General features: G+C 39.6%; 1 protein-coding gene across 1 annotated transcript in view; it reads right to left on the bottom strand.

Annotated features, from left to right (window-relative positions):
* The window catches only part of pdlim5a (PDZ and LIM domain 5a), an 83,376-nt gene that overhangs the window by 47,082 nt on the left and 20,137 nt on the right, over positions 1–16,157 (bottom strand). The window contains exon 3 of the mRNA XM_084728792.1: positions 12,922–13,073. Coding sequence (XP_084584918.1) covers positions 12,922–13,073 — 152 coding nt within the window. The remainder of the gene's footprint in view (positions 1–12,921; positions 13,074–16,157) is intronic.

The following is a 16,157-nucleotide window of genomic DNA, read 5'->3' as shown; positions in this document are numbered from 1 at the left end:
ATCTGCAACAAAATTGAACTGTGCTGCCAGTAAAAGGAAGTAAATACTGGAATGGTCTATCACTTGTCTTACATATCCCACTTTTAAGATCCATCTCAAACAATGGCTTAAAGTGAAAAAAAAAAATCACTTGTAACTTGACATGTCGCACATTATATTTTGTCTTTTTTTACCTGTGTCTTGTATTTGTATTTGCACATTGTCATTTGTAATGTCTCTGTTTTTTTATCTGCCTAGGGACTTTATACTTCTGCTGATTTGCTTATTGCAAGTAAAGAGCATCATCTAGTACCATTACATTCAACCGAGGGCAGATATCCCCACAGCCAATATCTCTAAAACTCAGCAACTCACACAAAAATAAACTAGATGGATGAATAGCACCACAGGTAAGAGGTAAAATATGTATTTTTGATTTGGGGTGAATGGCCCCTTTAATACACACACACACGCAGACACACACGCACACTTCACTCAAGTTGCTTTTTGAGTCACCGAGAGTCACATGTCTTATAAACTTAGGCGACAGTGATACGACAGTGACCATGAAATGATTCTGGCTCTGACACTGAACAAATACCTGAATCCCTTCAGCTTCTTCTTTTTTCCACCATAAAATAACAGCATTTTCACCAGATGAGTTTGAAGAAGATAATGGTGGAAAAAGATCAGGGAGGGGCTGAGAGAGCAGGTACACGCTAGCAGAAAAGTAACACAGATTGATATTTGTAGCTCGAAAAGACACACAGATGTGTTCAAACCCAAAGGATAACACACCCTGCTTGAACTGAACGGGGTGTCATGCGATTATGCAATTATCAGTGCAAAAATAAATACACAGTGAGTCACTTGGCTGAATTTAAATATACCCTGACCAATCTAAGCTGATAACACAGTAAACTTACAGCTTAATGTGAGAACTGCAAGAGAAGATGGCAATTTCAGTCTGGGACATAAGTGTATTGTGTTTCAAAACATGTTGATTACAATTTATTATACAGCCATTTGTCACTACAATTTAAAGTTTATTTTATTTGGAACAAAACTGCTGACTGTACAGTTTATGTTCTGACTGTGTGTTACACCCTACAACTCGTTTATAGCAATTACTCAGCGCTTATGAAATGTAGCTTCTTGTTTTTCTCTTCTAATCAGTCCAGATGATTCTTCACACTGTTCCAGCTGCCCTTTTGGGTATCATTCAACAATGCTGGCTGGCCTAAAGATGAGTGCTCTTGGCTTACACTAAGATATGTTTGGCAAATAGCAGAGAAGAATTAAAAAAGCAGAGACAGATGAGCTTAACACAGTGTTCTTGGCCTCAGAATATCTGTGGGCTACCTTCACAGACCCCTAATGTTCTTGGGATTTGTATTTTCTTTGGCAAAAACAACGGACTAGCAAAAGACAGGCAGAGACAGGTGTGTCTCGCTGTAGCTGCATTCTCTCGGTATTATGATATTACCGATGAATACTACAAGCCCAGCCAAAGATGGTGGCCGTCAGTTTTAGATGATCTTTGGCAAATACTACAGAGCAGTGAAAGACAGAGACAGGTGAGCCCAGTCGAGCACTCTTGGCTTTGGAACATCTTTGGCAAATATAAGAGCAGAGTAAGTGACAATGGCAGCTGTGCAGAGAGTGTCAATGATCACAGAGGATTTGCAAAGGGCTGTGAATTTCTGTAGCTACAGTTCAAGTCTCACAAGTTCTAAGTCAGGACTTCGCTTGTTGTACCAATATATTCCACATTTTGACAAGTTTTGTAAGGCTTTTGTCATATAAAATCGTACAACTGGCAACAACCACAGCTATGATTAGTACTTCATTTTGTATATATATTCTTTAACGGTGTTAGCTATTACATTATTTGAAGTCTGAAGAGAGAGGAAAATGTCACAGATGTTTGGAAATCAATTCAAGGCTCTGCTTCAACTGTATGAGAGCCTGACAATGGCCGACCAAAATTTCTAAAGGCTGGAGCAGTTGATTGATCCTTGCTCCCCCCTAAGTGCAACAACGATGAAATTCGATCAAACTCTAAAATGAGTTGTGCGACTTAAAAATTGTGTCATAAACAGGCTGTGTATGCCCAGCTTTAGAGCAAGTGTTCTCAAAGTTTCAGTATTACACTTTCTTTTTCAGTGTGGTGATACATTTAGCACTAAATGGTAAATGGACTTGCCTTTACATTGACTACTCAAAACGTCTCTTACTCAGTATCTTGCACAAGGACACTTCAACTTGTGGATTGGAGAAGCCAGGAAATGAACTGCCAATCTTCCGATTAATGGATGACCTGTGCTATCTCCTAAGTCACAGCTGCCCCAAGCGCTCTGTGCCCCTTCATGGAAAGTAGTCTTTTCTTTACTCTGAAACACTTGAGCAGGCCAAACGTTTGCCAGTGTTTCTGCATTAACTGAGGTATTCCTGTTAAAGGATGGTCCCTCCAGCCTTTTGTAAATAGGGAATCCAATTATCTCTCTCCTTCAAAGCCAAGTTCATTCAAACATGATGTTCGTGTTACACTTGGGTCAGTTCTAAGTAAGCATGCTGTCCATTCTGGGTTTCGTTTCAAAGGGTAAGCTAAAAACAGGCTATGGATCATTTGATTAAGTCTTGCGTACAAACAGGTAACTGACACACAGCCCCATACATCAAATGACCAATTATGTCATTGATACTCTCTCATTTTTCTGATATGATGAGAAGTACACATCATCATTGCACGTGTGTGTGTGTGTGTGTGTGTGTGTGTGTGTGTGTGTGTGTGTCTGTGTGTGTGTGTGTGTGTGTGTGTGTTTGTTGGGCACATGGCTGTACACATGCATCAGCAATTGTACATAAAACCCAGGGATGTCACTGTCTCTATTAAGAGAACACAATGTAAACAAAATGAAAACATATACCCCAACACTACATAAACTTCCCTCACCCTACCTCTGCCCGAGCACTCAGAGCCAACTTCAAGACTCAAAATAACTCCAGCAGCTGTCATGAGATCTGTGCATATGTGCTTTGCTGTGTGTCTCTGGGTTGGTGTGCATATCTTCATTAGAAACTTTAAATGATAACTTCTGTATTTGTCGACCTGAAATATTCTTTCCCATGTTTTTTGTGTCCGAGTTACTAATGGAGAAACAATTTTTGAAACCGGCGAATGTCATCAGCCATAAAAGGGGCTGAAATATAATCCTTAAGAGAAATTGCGCACTGTAAGTGTTAGTCCACTAAAAGTACTTGTTTTGTTACTAACAGGTTGGTATTTAACATCATTATGGAAAGGATCCTTACAAAAAAATTTTAATGTCAGAGAGTTTTGTTTAAACAGAAACAGACGATTATTGCTCTCATCGAAGCTACCATGCTCCATTCACAGAAACAGGACTTTTATCATCATAAAACACACCTCACTCAAATGTGACAAACATAATAATAGTCAACAAAACTACCTTGGTTCATCTTTCCACTGTTCCAACAATCACCAATTCTAGTGTGGTTGAAATAAGCCCTTAATTTTCTGAGTTGGATGTGAAAATATTCTGGCTCAACACGTCGTTTCTCCCTGCTGCTTGGTGGATTAAGGGTTTATTTCAACTAAATCAGAGTTGGTTTGTGAAACTAAGGTCCAAGTTGAAAAATAGTAAAGTTACCCCTAAATCTAATCTAATACAATATAATACAAAACAATATAATCAGTTTCTCCAGTATTGTTCTCTGTCTTGGTTTACATCCATGAAACACATGAATGGGGAATGTAAATGTGTGTGCAGGATAGAGAGTGCTGAAGTGAGCTAAACATCCTTGTGTGTGTGTGTGTGTGTGTGTGTGTGTGTGTGTGTGTGTGTGTGTGTGTGTGTGTGTGTGTATGTGCGAGTGCAGAGGGGGTCCCGTAAATCAGTGCCACCGCAGCAAAACAACACCACCACAGGCGTTTCTATACAGCATTACCACACACGCACAAGAGATCTAAAATCTGATTGTGTTTATCCATGACTTATTACGCCCTGTCATAGTGGCTGTCTACATGAACACATAAGACGCTACTATTATAAATGTGACGACTCCACCATAGAGACCCTCAGTCATGAAGAATAGGCTTGTCAAACAGTGTAATTATCCTGTTTGAGGTCCTTTCAACCGGGTGAGATCTCCACTCTGATAAAAACAGAAGTGGAACCAATTAACTCAGCACCACACAAAAGACGCTTTGAAACCTTTCTTCTTCGCGTGATAGCTTGTTTATTCAAATCATGCGTTCATTCGTGGTGTACTGTGATGTGCCTAAGTATATGTGGGTGAGTGCATCAGGTCAGTTGTGTTTCAGATTGTACCCTTCAACTCCCTCAAAAACATCAAGACCTTGAGACTGAGCCATTACAAGTGAAAAACACTCAAACACACACATGCACACAGGCCCATTAAATAGTCAAATGGGCTCCAAAAAGACTTTACTGTGGGGAATAAAGCATTCAGCCAGACACTGGCAGTTAAAGTGCGTAACAGTGAAATACAAAGGTAGTTTTGTTGAAGCACAAGATGATTGGTTGAAATGACCAGTTTAATACTTTGGTGTACCTCTAAAGAGAATAATTACATTGCTGAAGAGGCTAATTTAACTGTTGAAGCGTCGTGATTGCACTGAAGTGCTGGGACTCCTTCGGGACAATGCTGACAGCATGAAGGAAACATCATTCTGGATTTGCAGTTCCACAGAAACGTCTAACTGTTAAGCCCCAATCGTTTTCCTTAGCTTTCACGTCAATCTAATCCTGTTCTTCTCCCTACTTCTTTCCTAATTCTCATTCCTCCTGCTTTGTCCCTGCTTTCCTCTTCCTCGCACACCGTCTTTCCACCAATCTTCCAGCAACTTTTCAGCTACACCCTTGTCAGTCTGTAGAAAACATACCTTATTGGTCTCTCTACCCATAACCTCTCTCATTTCTCTAACCTTAACCCTGCTCTGTTAATCCCTGCCTGACAAACTCTTCCATAGCAATCCTGTTTCCTTGTAATTACATCACCATACTACTAATTTGTTTTTCCAATTATTTTGATGGAAAGTGTAATTAGTGCCTGGATCACGTTCTGTTTTTGTGGAAAGTGCTACAACACCATGTACCAGTCAGTGGGAGTTGGTTGGGGTGAATTTTGGTGGTTTGGTTAGATTAAATGTTAATAAAGTGCCTAAACAAAACAAAAAATAATCATGTGTTAGTTGCTACACACAGGTATTGTAGAAAATATGAACATTTTTCTATATTATGTATACTCAGAATCAACATTTTGCAACTTATGCATATACGGTGAGTGATATTGTTTCTTTCTTTTCTTTACTATTCCAATATCCAAGGTACCGGTAACAGTATTGGCATCAAAAACTTCTGAACGATACCCAGCTGCTAGGCCCTTCATTTTGGGGCAGTGACATGCAGAAATTGTGTGCTCACTCCTGAGGAGAGTGGGGAGAGATTATCGTTTCAGGTAAGGAATGTCATTGAAAAAATGTGACAGGCATAGGTTTGCAGGTTGCAGGTTTACTCGCTGCCATTCAAGCAACTACTTTACATTTAGAACACATTTAGTAAGCGGTGACTTCTCTGATTGACTCGTATCTCATATGCAAAAAAAAAAAAAATACTGACACTGTGTTACCAAACTGCCATGATAGTGAGCAGGCAGGTAAGCTGCATATAAACATAATTTCTAGGATACAAGGTTGTCTATTGTCATTCATCTGTTCTTGCTTGCTAGAGAGACTAAAGAGGTTCAATGGGATGTACTAAAACCAACCAACCAGCCTTTTGACAGTCTGTGTGTGTCCATTGTATGGGTGTGTTACAAACACATGTCCTCCACATGTGTCTGATATCTCATTCATAGTAAAACCGTCGGCCTAACTAACAAGATATAAGTTGTTTTTCTAGGTCTCATCAGATGGAATCCAGTTTGACACTGAAGATAAAAATGGAAAAATTGTTCATTGAAAAAAGAAATTCCCAGAAACTTGACTGCATTTTTTCCACAGCTGTGCATAAGTAATGACAGTATAACTTTATGGATATCTATGAATCTAAACATGGAACAGTCATGTTTTAACATTCTCACATGGTGCCATCAGGCAGGGTGATCCACGGTTTACAGAAACTGCAGATGGCAACCGAGATGATCAAAAACCGTCAGCCTTGGAGAATCCATCTCCATCATTGTTTATGTGTCTCTCTTTCATCTCTACGCTGTGCTGTTACTTCCATTTGCCTTCCTAGACTTCTTTCTCTTTTTTCCATTCATCCTTCCTTCTTTCCAGTTCCTGCCTCTTTCAGTATTGAAGCCTCACTCTGTTAGCAGGGGAGCTGCCTACACACACGCTGACACTGTTTGACAGATAGCCAGGAAGGCTCCAAAGGTCATGAACCAAAAGCGTGTGTTTTAAGAGCTATTATTAACAAAACAATACAGAGTGCATTCCTAGACAGAAGAAAAACTCAGGCAGAGATTGAAACGCTAAGTAAAACAACAAACACTTAAGATCAGTGACCAGTCATGTCCCATGACCATTTACGACCTCATTGCTATGCCAGTTATGCAGGAAAGAAAAATATCACGCTCCATACAAGTTAATTTACAGATACTGTAAATAAAAAGAGGCTGATAGGCCGTATTAAACAGTGACACTGATATTTGAAAGCCTACAGAATCTCTCACTCAATCATTCAGTCAGACTGTGATAAAGTGACAGACTTACAGCCATGTAATTCAATTTACACACTGCATTGCCAGACACTTGTTGCTCTAGCCAAATATAGATGAGATATATACGCTGAGATGTAGGAGTGAAAGTCACATGAGTCACCAAGAATTTATCTGTCAACGCTGCCTGTACAATGGCTATCAAGGCGGCTGTGGCTCAGAGGCAGAGCAGTTCTTTCCATTACACATGTAAACCTACTATTGTTACCAAAGCCTGTGCCATTAGTGTGTGTATGAATGAGCATTACACCTTGATGTCACTGGGCAAGTGGCATCTGCGATGTGGTTTTGATCCGTCCTCCACGTGGCTTCATATCCCACCAGCAGTGTTTTGCCCGCCTGATTATGTTGACTTGCTCAGATCTCGTTGATTTGATCATTTTTCCTTGTTTTGTCTGCTTCTTCCATGGGTAAAGGTCAACTTTATTAGTTGTAGTACAATTAGTACAATTATATTATTGTATAATTGTATTCCAATTATATTACTGTAAAGTACAATTATACAGTCATATTTAGTCTCTGCATTTAACCCATACTAGTATTAGGAGCAGTGTGCAGCCACTATACAGCACCTGGATACCAACAACCACCAATCTCCATAAAGAAAGGCTGTCCTTCTTGCTGTGATGCAAAAGTGCTAATCACTGTGCCACGTGTCCATGTATCCTTCATGTCCAAATTTTGAACTGTGGGTAATGTAATAAACTCTCAAAATTAAATATTCAACTAAAATCTACCAAATACTTCTTTCATAGGCAATTTAGGCTATTTAAAGTCTTGCGTGTGTGTTTATTTCTTCTCAAAAACAATATTTGTTATCCTAAATTAATACTGCCTACACATTCCAGCAAAAAAAAAAAAAAACATTCTGCAGAATTTGGCAGATTTTCACTCTGGATCACTGCTGAAAACTGGAAGCAAACCACAGATTCCATCTGGGCCTCCTGATGAACAGGTTGGCACCTTGCATGACAGCTCCTGCCATCAGTGTATGAATGTGTGTGAATGGGTGAATATTGGCATGAAGTGGAAAGCGCTTTGAGTGGTTGCAAGACTAGAAGTGAGCTATATAAATGCAGCCTATTTACCATCCTGACACCAAGTGAAGCAGATGGAAACTATTGAAACTGCAAAGTGTTTTTGTAGTCTTTGTAAGCAAAAAAAAAAAAAAAATCAGTAAAAGAATAAAAGAGGGATTATTCCTAGATAAAAGAAGCTGATAAAACAGCCTTTGATGTATTTGAGATGTGCTTTTCAACTACAAAACCTGTGTGATGTAAATTTTTTAAAGTTAAAACCTTCTGGGAAAGCAGTCGACAGGGTCACTGCCAGAGCCTGCATCAAAAATCTGAAGCGAAAATGAGTCACTTTTGTTTTTAATAATGAGCAAGTCTCTTGTTGCCCACTTGAACTTTCAAACCTGTCTTTACTTTGCTAGGATCATTTCAAACTGGCTGATCTGAGGTGAAATGAATGGAACAACAACAAACTCACACTGATGTTGTGTTGGCATCTGTTACCTGCAATTTCAGCGCTGCTCACTTTACAGTAGAAATAAAAAACATCTCGCAGACAACTAAATGATTGTTAGTGTGCGATGATTACTCTGGTAACCATGACATTTTCATTCATGCATTTATCTGGCTTTACGTCTCAGTTAATATATATCCTGGTTCTGTTCCAGTTTTTTTTCACTGGATGGAGAGGTGCGTCAGTGCCAGGATAATTTTGCTGTCTTTACAGCTGCCATATCATCCTTAAAAATAATTGTAACCGGGATTAATTCAGCTTCATGTCAGTTTGAATTTTTCTTGCAGAAACAACTTTACTTTACTTTAGTTTTTCCTATTCTTGTCCTTCACACATCTGCTGCCCATCTCTTTCTCCATCGCAGCTTTATTTGGAAAAGGAATAACAACCTGTCTCCTTTTAAAATACACACATGCCGTCGCCACATGCATTGTTAACATTTCCCTGTATCTTCTCACTGTTATCATTCCTTTTGCTATCTGACCCAGTGACAAACCCAATCAAAACGTGCAGGCAGAAAGGAAAAATGAAAAGAGAAGAGAGTGACGCCTATAAAAACTAACAGAAACAAGGGACTAGATTGGTTCTTTCCATTACGCATGTAAACCCATTAAATCCCAGATGTTGGCCTAGGCATGACACTCTTTGGGTTTACAGTATGTCTAAGTCAAAGTGCCAATGAATGCCAGGCAACAAACAGATAGGATCTTTGAAACTCTGATTTATTCCTTTTTATAAAAGGAGTCTGGAGAAGACAAAGGGATTTCTGTCAATCTTCTGGACCCTGAAGTATCCCAGTAAAGCAGGAGCTGGAGCCAGCTGTCCCCGACGTGGCTGCCTAGTCACACAGCTTTAATAATATAATACTGCCACTTAATGAAACAAGCCTTTCCATGTGTTTCCAATAGGTCATGAATCAACCCTGCGAGGGCTGATGTCTGCCACAAACACAGAGTGGTGCAGAACAGATAATCCTTTAACTGGTCTCGTAAACAAGCACACCCTTACATGAGATTTGTGCAGTTACACCAGCGCTTGGCAGCTCTTTTGGCATCTTAATGAAGTAATTGGAAACTAAAGTCTATGACAATTAAAAAGCTTGCTCTGCTCGTCACTAAAAGAACATTGAAAAACTGACAATAAAAAGATTAACAAATGTTTAAGGAATAATTGGGCAATTTGGAAAATACACTTTCTTGTTGAGAGTTAGATAAGAAGATTTATACTATACCACAAGTTAAAGTGAACATGAATTCACAGTAGCTGTGACCACATACATGCATGCATTCATGCACACTCAACCTCACAAGCAAAGCGAGGCAAATTTCAAATGTGTATGTCTGTCTCTGTCTGAGTTTGGTCATGTTATGTGACTCTATTTACAAATTTTGCACCTTTTTGTTCTAGCCTTCTCCCACTGCCACACATGACCAGTTAATCAGCTGTCCTCATGACCAAACTTTCCACAGAATTTTGTGCAGGTCTGCGAATCCATTTGGAAGTTATGTACCTTTTAGTAATAGGATACTCCCACCACTACATCCCCCTTAGGACACAAACATCTTCGCACACACACACACACACACACACACACACACACACACACACACACACACACACTCCATCTCAAATTTTAGCCTCCTAGGGCAAAACCTGTGGCTGCCAAAGGATGGGAAAGTCTTTGTGGACCAACCAACCAACTGATTGAGAGAGCGAGCTTTAGAGGTTCTGGTCAAATCCACCTACCAGTATCCCTAAAACTAAATAAGTAATGCAGTATGCTATATCACATTTGTTTAATCTGTAGAAACAAGTGTAACGTAAAAACAACAGGTTGTGGTATTACCTGTGTTTCGTGCTGTACTATTTATTGGCTAGCAGTGACTTCCTGGTGTGCATCAGATAATCTGATAGCTGATTCCTCTTGTTTCCAGTTTTTTATGCTGAGCTAATCTAACCATCCCCTGGCTTTCAGTGAAAACCAATGCTATATTTCATCTCCATTTTTACAATCATTGAGGCAATTACGTCCCGTTAAATAGGCACTTTCTGGAGTAAGACGACTCCTGATGCCTTGCTGCTAGTTTGGGAATATGATAATATGATTAGCCTGAAATCACCTGACCATTTACCCAGTCCACCAAGCAGTGTGTGTAGGTGCCCCATTGGTTAGTATGGTGTGGTTAAATGTGTATGTATGTGTAATATTCTTTCTGCTTCATACCTATCCTATTTAAATGTTCCTTGCAAATGGTTTCATGATGACCCTGATAAAGTCCTTTTTCATATTATAAGTGTTGCTGGAGTTTCTGACTTTGGTAGCGTCATATTTAACAATTAGACAAGAAAGCAAATATAACTTTAAAGGGACAGTTCACCCCAAATCAAAAATACATATTTTTCCTGTTACCTACAGTGCTATTTATCCATCTAGACTGCTTTGGTGTGATTTGGCAAGTTTTAGAGAGAGGACAGCCATCTCTATGGCAGATATTTCCAAACCTCAGCAGCTCACTCCAAATCTATCTAGATGAACAAATAGAGCTACAAGCAAGAGGAAAAATATTTATGATTTTAGGTTGACCTGTCCCTTTAAGAGATATATGGCACAATAGTCATAATAATGAATAATATGTTTGACAGGTCTTAGTTATGTCTTGCAAAGTGCCACAGTCATATTAACCTCTTTCACTACATGCCAAACCGTATAAAGCACAGAAATGTTGAATCTATTAGTCGTCTCATCCACATGTTTTAATGCTGTTTTAGAGAGACAAACTATATAAGCAGATGCAGCATGTGGAAGTATTATTACATTATACGAACCATGACCCAGGGCTTGAATCACTTCTCAATACAAACCGCACTTGTCCTAATCTCTTTAAACCCAATTATTATAAAAATCAATCAGTAAGAAATTTTCTGTGATATCTTATCAATATGCTGACACAGACTGTACTATGTAATTGAACTAGCTTAAAGGCATGAATCAAAGGACTGCTACTGTTCTCTGCAAAAACAATTTCAGCCTCAGCGCTGAACTGACTGGTTGTATATCTTCCACACTGCTGTCAGAAAAACCTGTTGACCTTCTTCAGTGTAAAAAACATCCATCAGGATACGAACTCCCACTCTGACAGGTAAATCATCCGTCGATGACCTTCAGTCAGATGTTATGCTATGACCTGCTTCACTCATCATAAAAAAATACTTTGATCATGGTTCTCTCTTTAACGGTAACCCACACACGGACCTTCAGTTACTAAAAGCCCTGCGGTATTACAGTATGTGTTCTCTGCCACTCGACCAAAAGCAAACATCTTCAGTCTGTCATCATTTGGACACAAATTAGAGGACATGCTGAGTTAGCCTCAAATGAGGGGGAGGGCTGCAGGAAAGATGAAAAGCCATCAAGACAGGACAGAATGTAAAATCCAGATGCAGATCAAGAGACCCAACGAAACACAGAAAGAAAAGGATGCGTTTTGCTACTTCAGTAAATTCTTATTTCATGTACAGACCCCTTTTCTGTTGGTAAATATTATGATGGTTCTTGAAGATGGAGCTTAGGTGGAGACAAAATAAAGTATGAGATCATCCAATCCGACTGCCCCCATCCGAGGCTGGGTTCTAGATAAAACCTTTGTAATATATATAGGGTTCTCAGTAGATCCATCTGGGTGGGTTCTTGTTAACACCCTTAGAGGGTGGTTCTGGATAGAACCCCCGGACAGTGTTCTGGGTGGAACCACTAGACCATACAAGGATTCTCTGTGGAACTTCTCATAGAGGGTTCTGGGTGAAACCTTTAAAAGGTGATTCTAAGTATAACTCTATGTTGGTTTGTAGGAGTTCAAGTTGGAGCCTTTATAAAATGTTATACCAAGAACCCAAAAGGGTTCTCCGACGGGGACAAGTCAAAGAATCCTCCATGGTTCTAGTTGGCACCTTTATTCCCAAGAGTGTAGCAAAATCAATTAATTGTACCTGTGCTTGTACTGAACACTGTAAATGTGCCCCTTGTTTCATGGTCTCAAATCCAAAAGGACAAGTGTAGAAGCCCTGAACATCTCACAGTGTTTAAACAAAAACACACGCATGCCAATAAGTGCTGCCAAAGAACCAGACAATTCAAACCACATGAGAACCAAAGCCAGATACACACACACACGCACGCACACACGTTTGCGTGCACAACTGCTTGCGATAAATCAGCTCCACTGTACAACAGGATCCCTCCAAATAGTGAAGAGTAGGCCTTGGGGAAGAGGGGGTGGTTCACATGTGTGATGCTCTCGCTGAGGTTTCAGTTATTTCTCGTTCCTTCAGGGAATGGGAGCTCAGGCAGAACTAATGGTGTTTCTGTGTGTTAGAGCTAAGATTAACTCCTACAACAACAGTGAACATCTGCCCAAATGCGGGACGTCTGGGGTTGAAAGGGGAAGCATGGACTTTAAATTTGATGCAGAGAATGGTTGTTTGAAAGGGAGTGTATGGATCTTGTGTTGTCATGGAGATAAATGGCTTCCCACTCACGTTCACACGTTAAATCATCGCAAAGTGAAGTGGTTTTGGTTTAAAAACTACATATACACACACACACACACACACACACACTGCGAGCGTGAGCTCATGGCTTACTTCTGCAGGGTGAGGCTGAGGTTGCCAGTGCAGTTCTTGATCTTGTTCTGGGCCTCCAGGTGGTTCATGCCCTCTGTGGCGATGCCGTCAATAGACAGAACCAGGTCTCCGACAGCAATACCACCTTTAGCTGCCTTCCCGCCGTCTGTCAGCTGCAGAAACACAAAAACCACAAACAGCTTAAATTATCTCCATAAACAGAAACACTAATCACAGTCAGGATTATTAAGGAGAAGGGTGGGTCAAGGTGATGTGGGAAGTACACATTCACCCTGTATTTACCACAGGATTTATGGATCCATTCCATTACGGAGGCATTTTGGAAAAAGCTAATGAAAGACTTGGTCCTCTACCACATGATGGAGGGTCCACTGTACACTCAGTGATGCATGTCTAATAGCAGGAGCCCTCCTCTTTGAGTTACCTTTATGACCTGCTGTCATACTGGGCTTACAGCTTGTTAGAGAAAATAGAAAAGTTCAAAAGGTCTTCTAACTGCAGGTTGGGTGAGGAAAAAGATCACAGCCGTAATGCAATTCTTGTTGCCAAATTATCCACTACTGTATGTAGTCATTTCTTATTGGTACAACATACATGCCAAAATCCTGCACCAGATCGAGTACCTGTTGAGTAACCTGCAAAAAACGTTGTGTATCAGGTAAAAAAAAAAATATATATATATATTTATATAAATTCATGGGTACAGGTAGGGGTAAAAATGTTTGCAAAAAACCAAAAAGTATTTTTTCCCCTGAAGAAATCAGAAATTAAAATAATTGTGCATTATTTTTGACATTTCAATCTGTTCAGCCTAATCAGCCAGTAGGATTTATTTTATTGTGAAAGCCTATGACACAAAACTGTTCACCAAATAATGGGACATATCTTGGCTGCTAGGCAAATCGAAAAGCAAAAGCTAGAGGAAACAACCAAACTGTGGACAATACATCATTGTTAAACATTTGGAAGAAATTAGGTATGATCAGAGACTCTGAGAATAACAATGTCAATGACTGTGCTGCTCGTAAAAAGTGCCAAAAAGTATTAGCTTCTGTTAGCCACAAGCTAGCAACAGGAAACATGAACAGTTGCAGCAGCACAGGTGCTGCTCTAGTTGAGAACAAAAGTGAGCAGAAAATGAGTGACGTATGCATGTGCATTCGGTTGCATAAGCAATGAAAATTAAATTAGATCACGAAGAATGCAGCAGTAAGAAGTTTTATTAAAAACATTAGCCTCTATATATCGAAACTGTAGCATGTAGAAGTCAGCCTGTTGCAAGCTGATAATGCAGGACCTAATTTAGAGTTTAGAGCCTAATTTCAACAGCAGCAAAGTGATTAAGTGGTTGGAGTGTTGGAATGTCTGCTTCCATAAGCAAAAAAAAAAAAAAAAGCTTATCTTGACACACATTTTACTGCTTCAATAAAGATCAAGTAAAGTGAATCTAGTCCTTGTAAAACGCAATTATGCCATTATGTGCCGTACAAAAAGCAGTTAAAAAGGTGACAAATAGCTAATGGGACGCTACGTGGTGCAGACACATTCTGGTTTTATTGGCTTTAAGGAAACAGCAGTTACAAGCCAGAAAACTTTTAGTTTGCACGCATGATAAAATACACATCCATTCCATTTCTCTTGCCTCTGGTTTTCAGGGTCCTCCATGATTTTCGAGGTATGCTTTGAATATCTGCATCTAAACAAAGTTTAATTGCTGCATTTCCACTTTGAGGGAAGCTGGTTAATTTGAAACAGATTCAAGCCTCGCAAAAGACATGATGTTGAACAACAGGTCTGGTATTTAGTACCAACCCTCTTGCTCAACATGGCTTCAACATGCACAAATGCTGCTCTGCATCAATTCTGTTCTTGACAGTAATGTTAAATACATGTAATTGTAATCATACTAGGGAACCAATTGTAACATTTTCCACACCAATAAGTGCTGGTGCTGTCCATCTACATGAACATATTTTGCAAACAAGTGTGGGGCAACAAAGCACTTAACAGGCACACGAGTGGGCCTGAGTCCATGCACCAAAATGAAATATAATTAGTTTAAATGTGTTCTATGTTATTGTGTTGAAAACAGCACTGCCCCCCCCCTTGCTAAAGTTAAAGTATGGCTTATCTAATTACATTTTTACAGACTAAAGGTAGAATAAATTGGATTTGTCAGTTGTTGTTCATAAAACCACCAGAAAGATACTTGATTGTTGAAATATTGATGTATTGGGTTGGTAAGGCATCCCAAGCATGCACAAATAAAAATAAGAAGGCACTGGCTCTGTGGATGCAGGCACTGCCAACCACTTCTGGTGGTTTCTGGATGATCATAGAGAGGAATTATTTTCATATGAGTCTATGCATTGTTTTGGGAAAATTCCTGCATAGTTTGCTTTAAGTTTTGGTGACACAAATCTAATGTTCTCTTTGATAGAGACATATCAGACATATCAGAGGAGATTTCTGTTTGTTCCTGGTTGAGATGAAATACTGTATTGAGCAGGAACTTTCCCCAAACTCTAGGAACTCAGGGTTTGACATTAACAATTGCCCAATGGCCCATGACCACCAAATATACCAAGTATTTTTCCCATACTGCCAGCCTTCACTTTACAGCAGAGCCACAAAAAATACTGTTTGCAGGCTAGATACTGATATGTTAGGGCTATTGGAAGTATGGGTTTACTAAGCCAATTCAAACAGCTAATGTGATTAAATTACAAACGCTACACTGCAGAAGAACCAGAAACACAAAAAGTAGACTACAAAGAATGAAAGGACAGATAAAATTAAGGAGTGAATAGAAGCAGGAACTTAAGTGGCTAGAATATGACACATCTAAGGACAGGATGAACTGCAGTGTGTGCCACCAGTTTCCCCAACTAGCTGAGAAGTCTAGCTTGTTTTTCATCTGAAACAATGCCTTCAAGAAACACAACATCACAATTTGTGGAAAAAGTGAACAACACAAGTGTTACAATTAAAGAAGGCTGTGTTAAGTTGAGTTAAATTGCTTTTTCTATATTGTTTTTACACATCAGAACCAAAAACGTACTTTAGCCACCAAATTTAGGGCCTTAGTGGCCCTAGGGGCCAGTGCTTAAAAATATTAGTGTCTAACCCTGAATTCATTTCAATCCTGTACAGGAACTTTGAGGGTGGGGCTTGTAGTGATAATTCAGCTTTTTAAAAATCTGCAGCTGCATTTCAGTCATGCTCAATAATGATGT

This window comes from Lutjanus erythropterus, chromosome 10, assembly GCF_056507025.1.
Source record: "Lutjanus erythropterus isolate fLutEry1 chromosome 10, fLutEry1.hap2, whole genome shotgun sequence".
NCBI classification, from domain to species: domain Eukaryota; kingdom Metazoa; phylum Chordata; class Actinopteri; order Lutjaniformes; family Lutjanidae; genus Lutjanus; species Lutjanus erythropterus.
The sequence above is the reverse complement of the archived record's forward strand: the minus strand, read 5'-3'. Positions and strand labels throughout refer to the sequence as shown.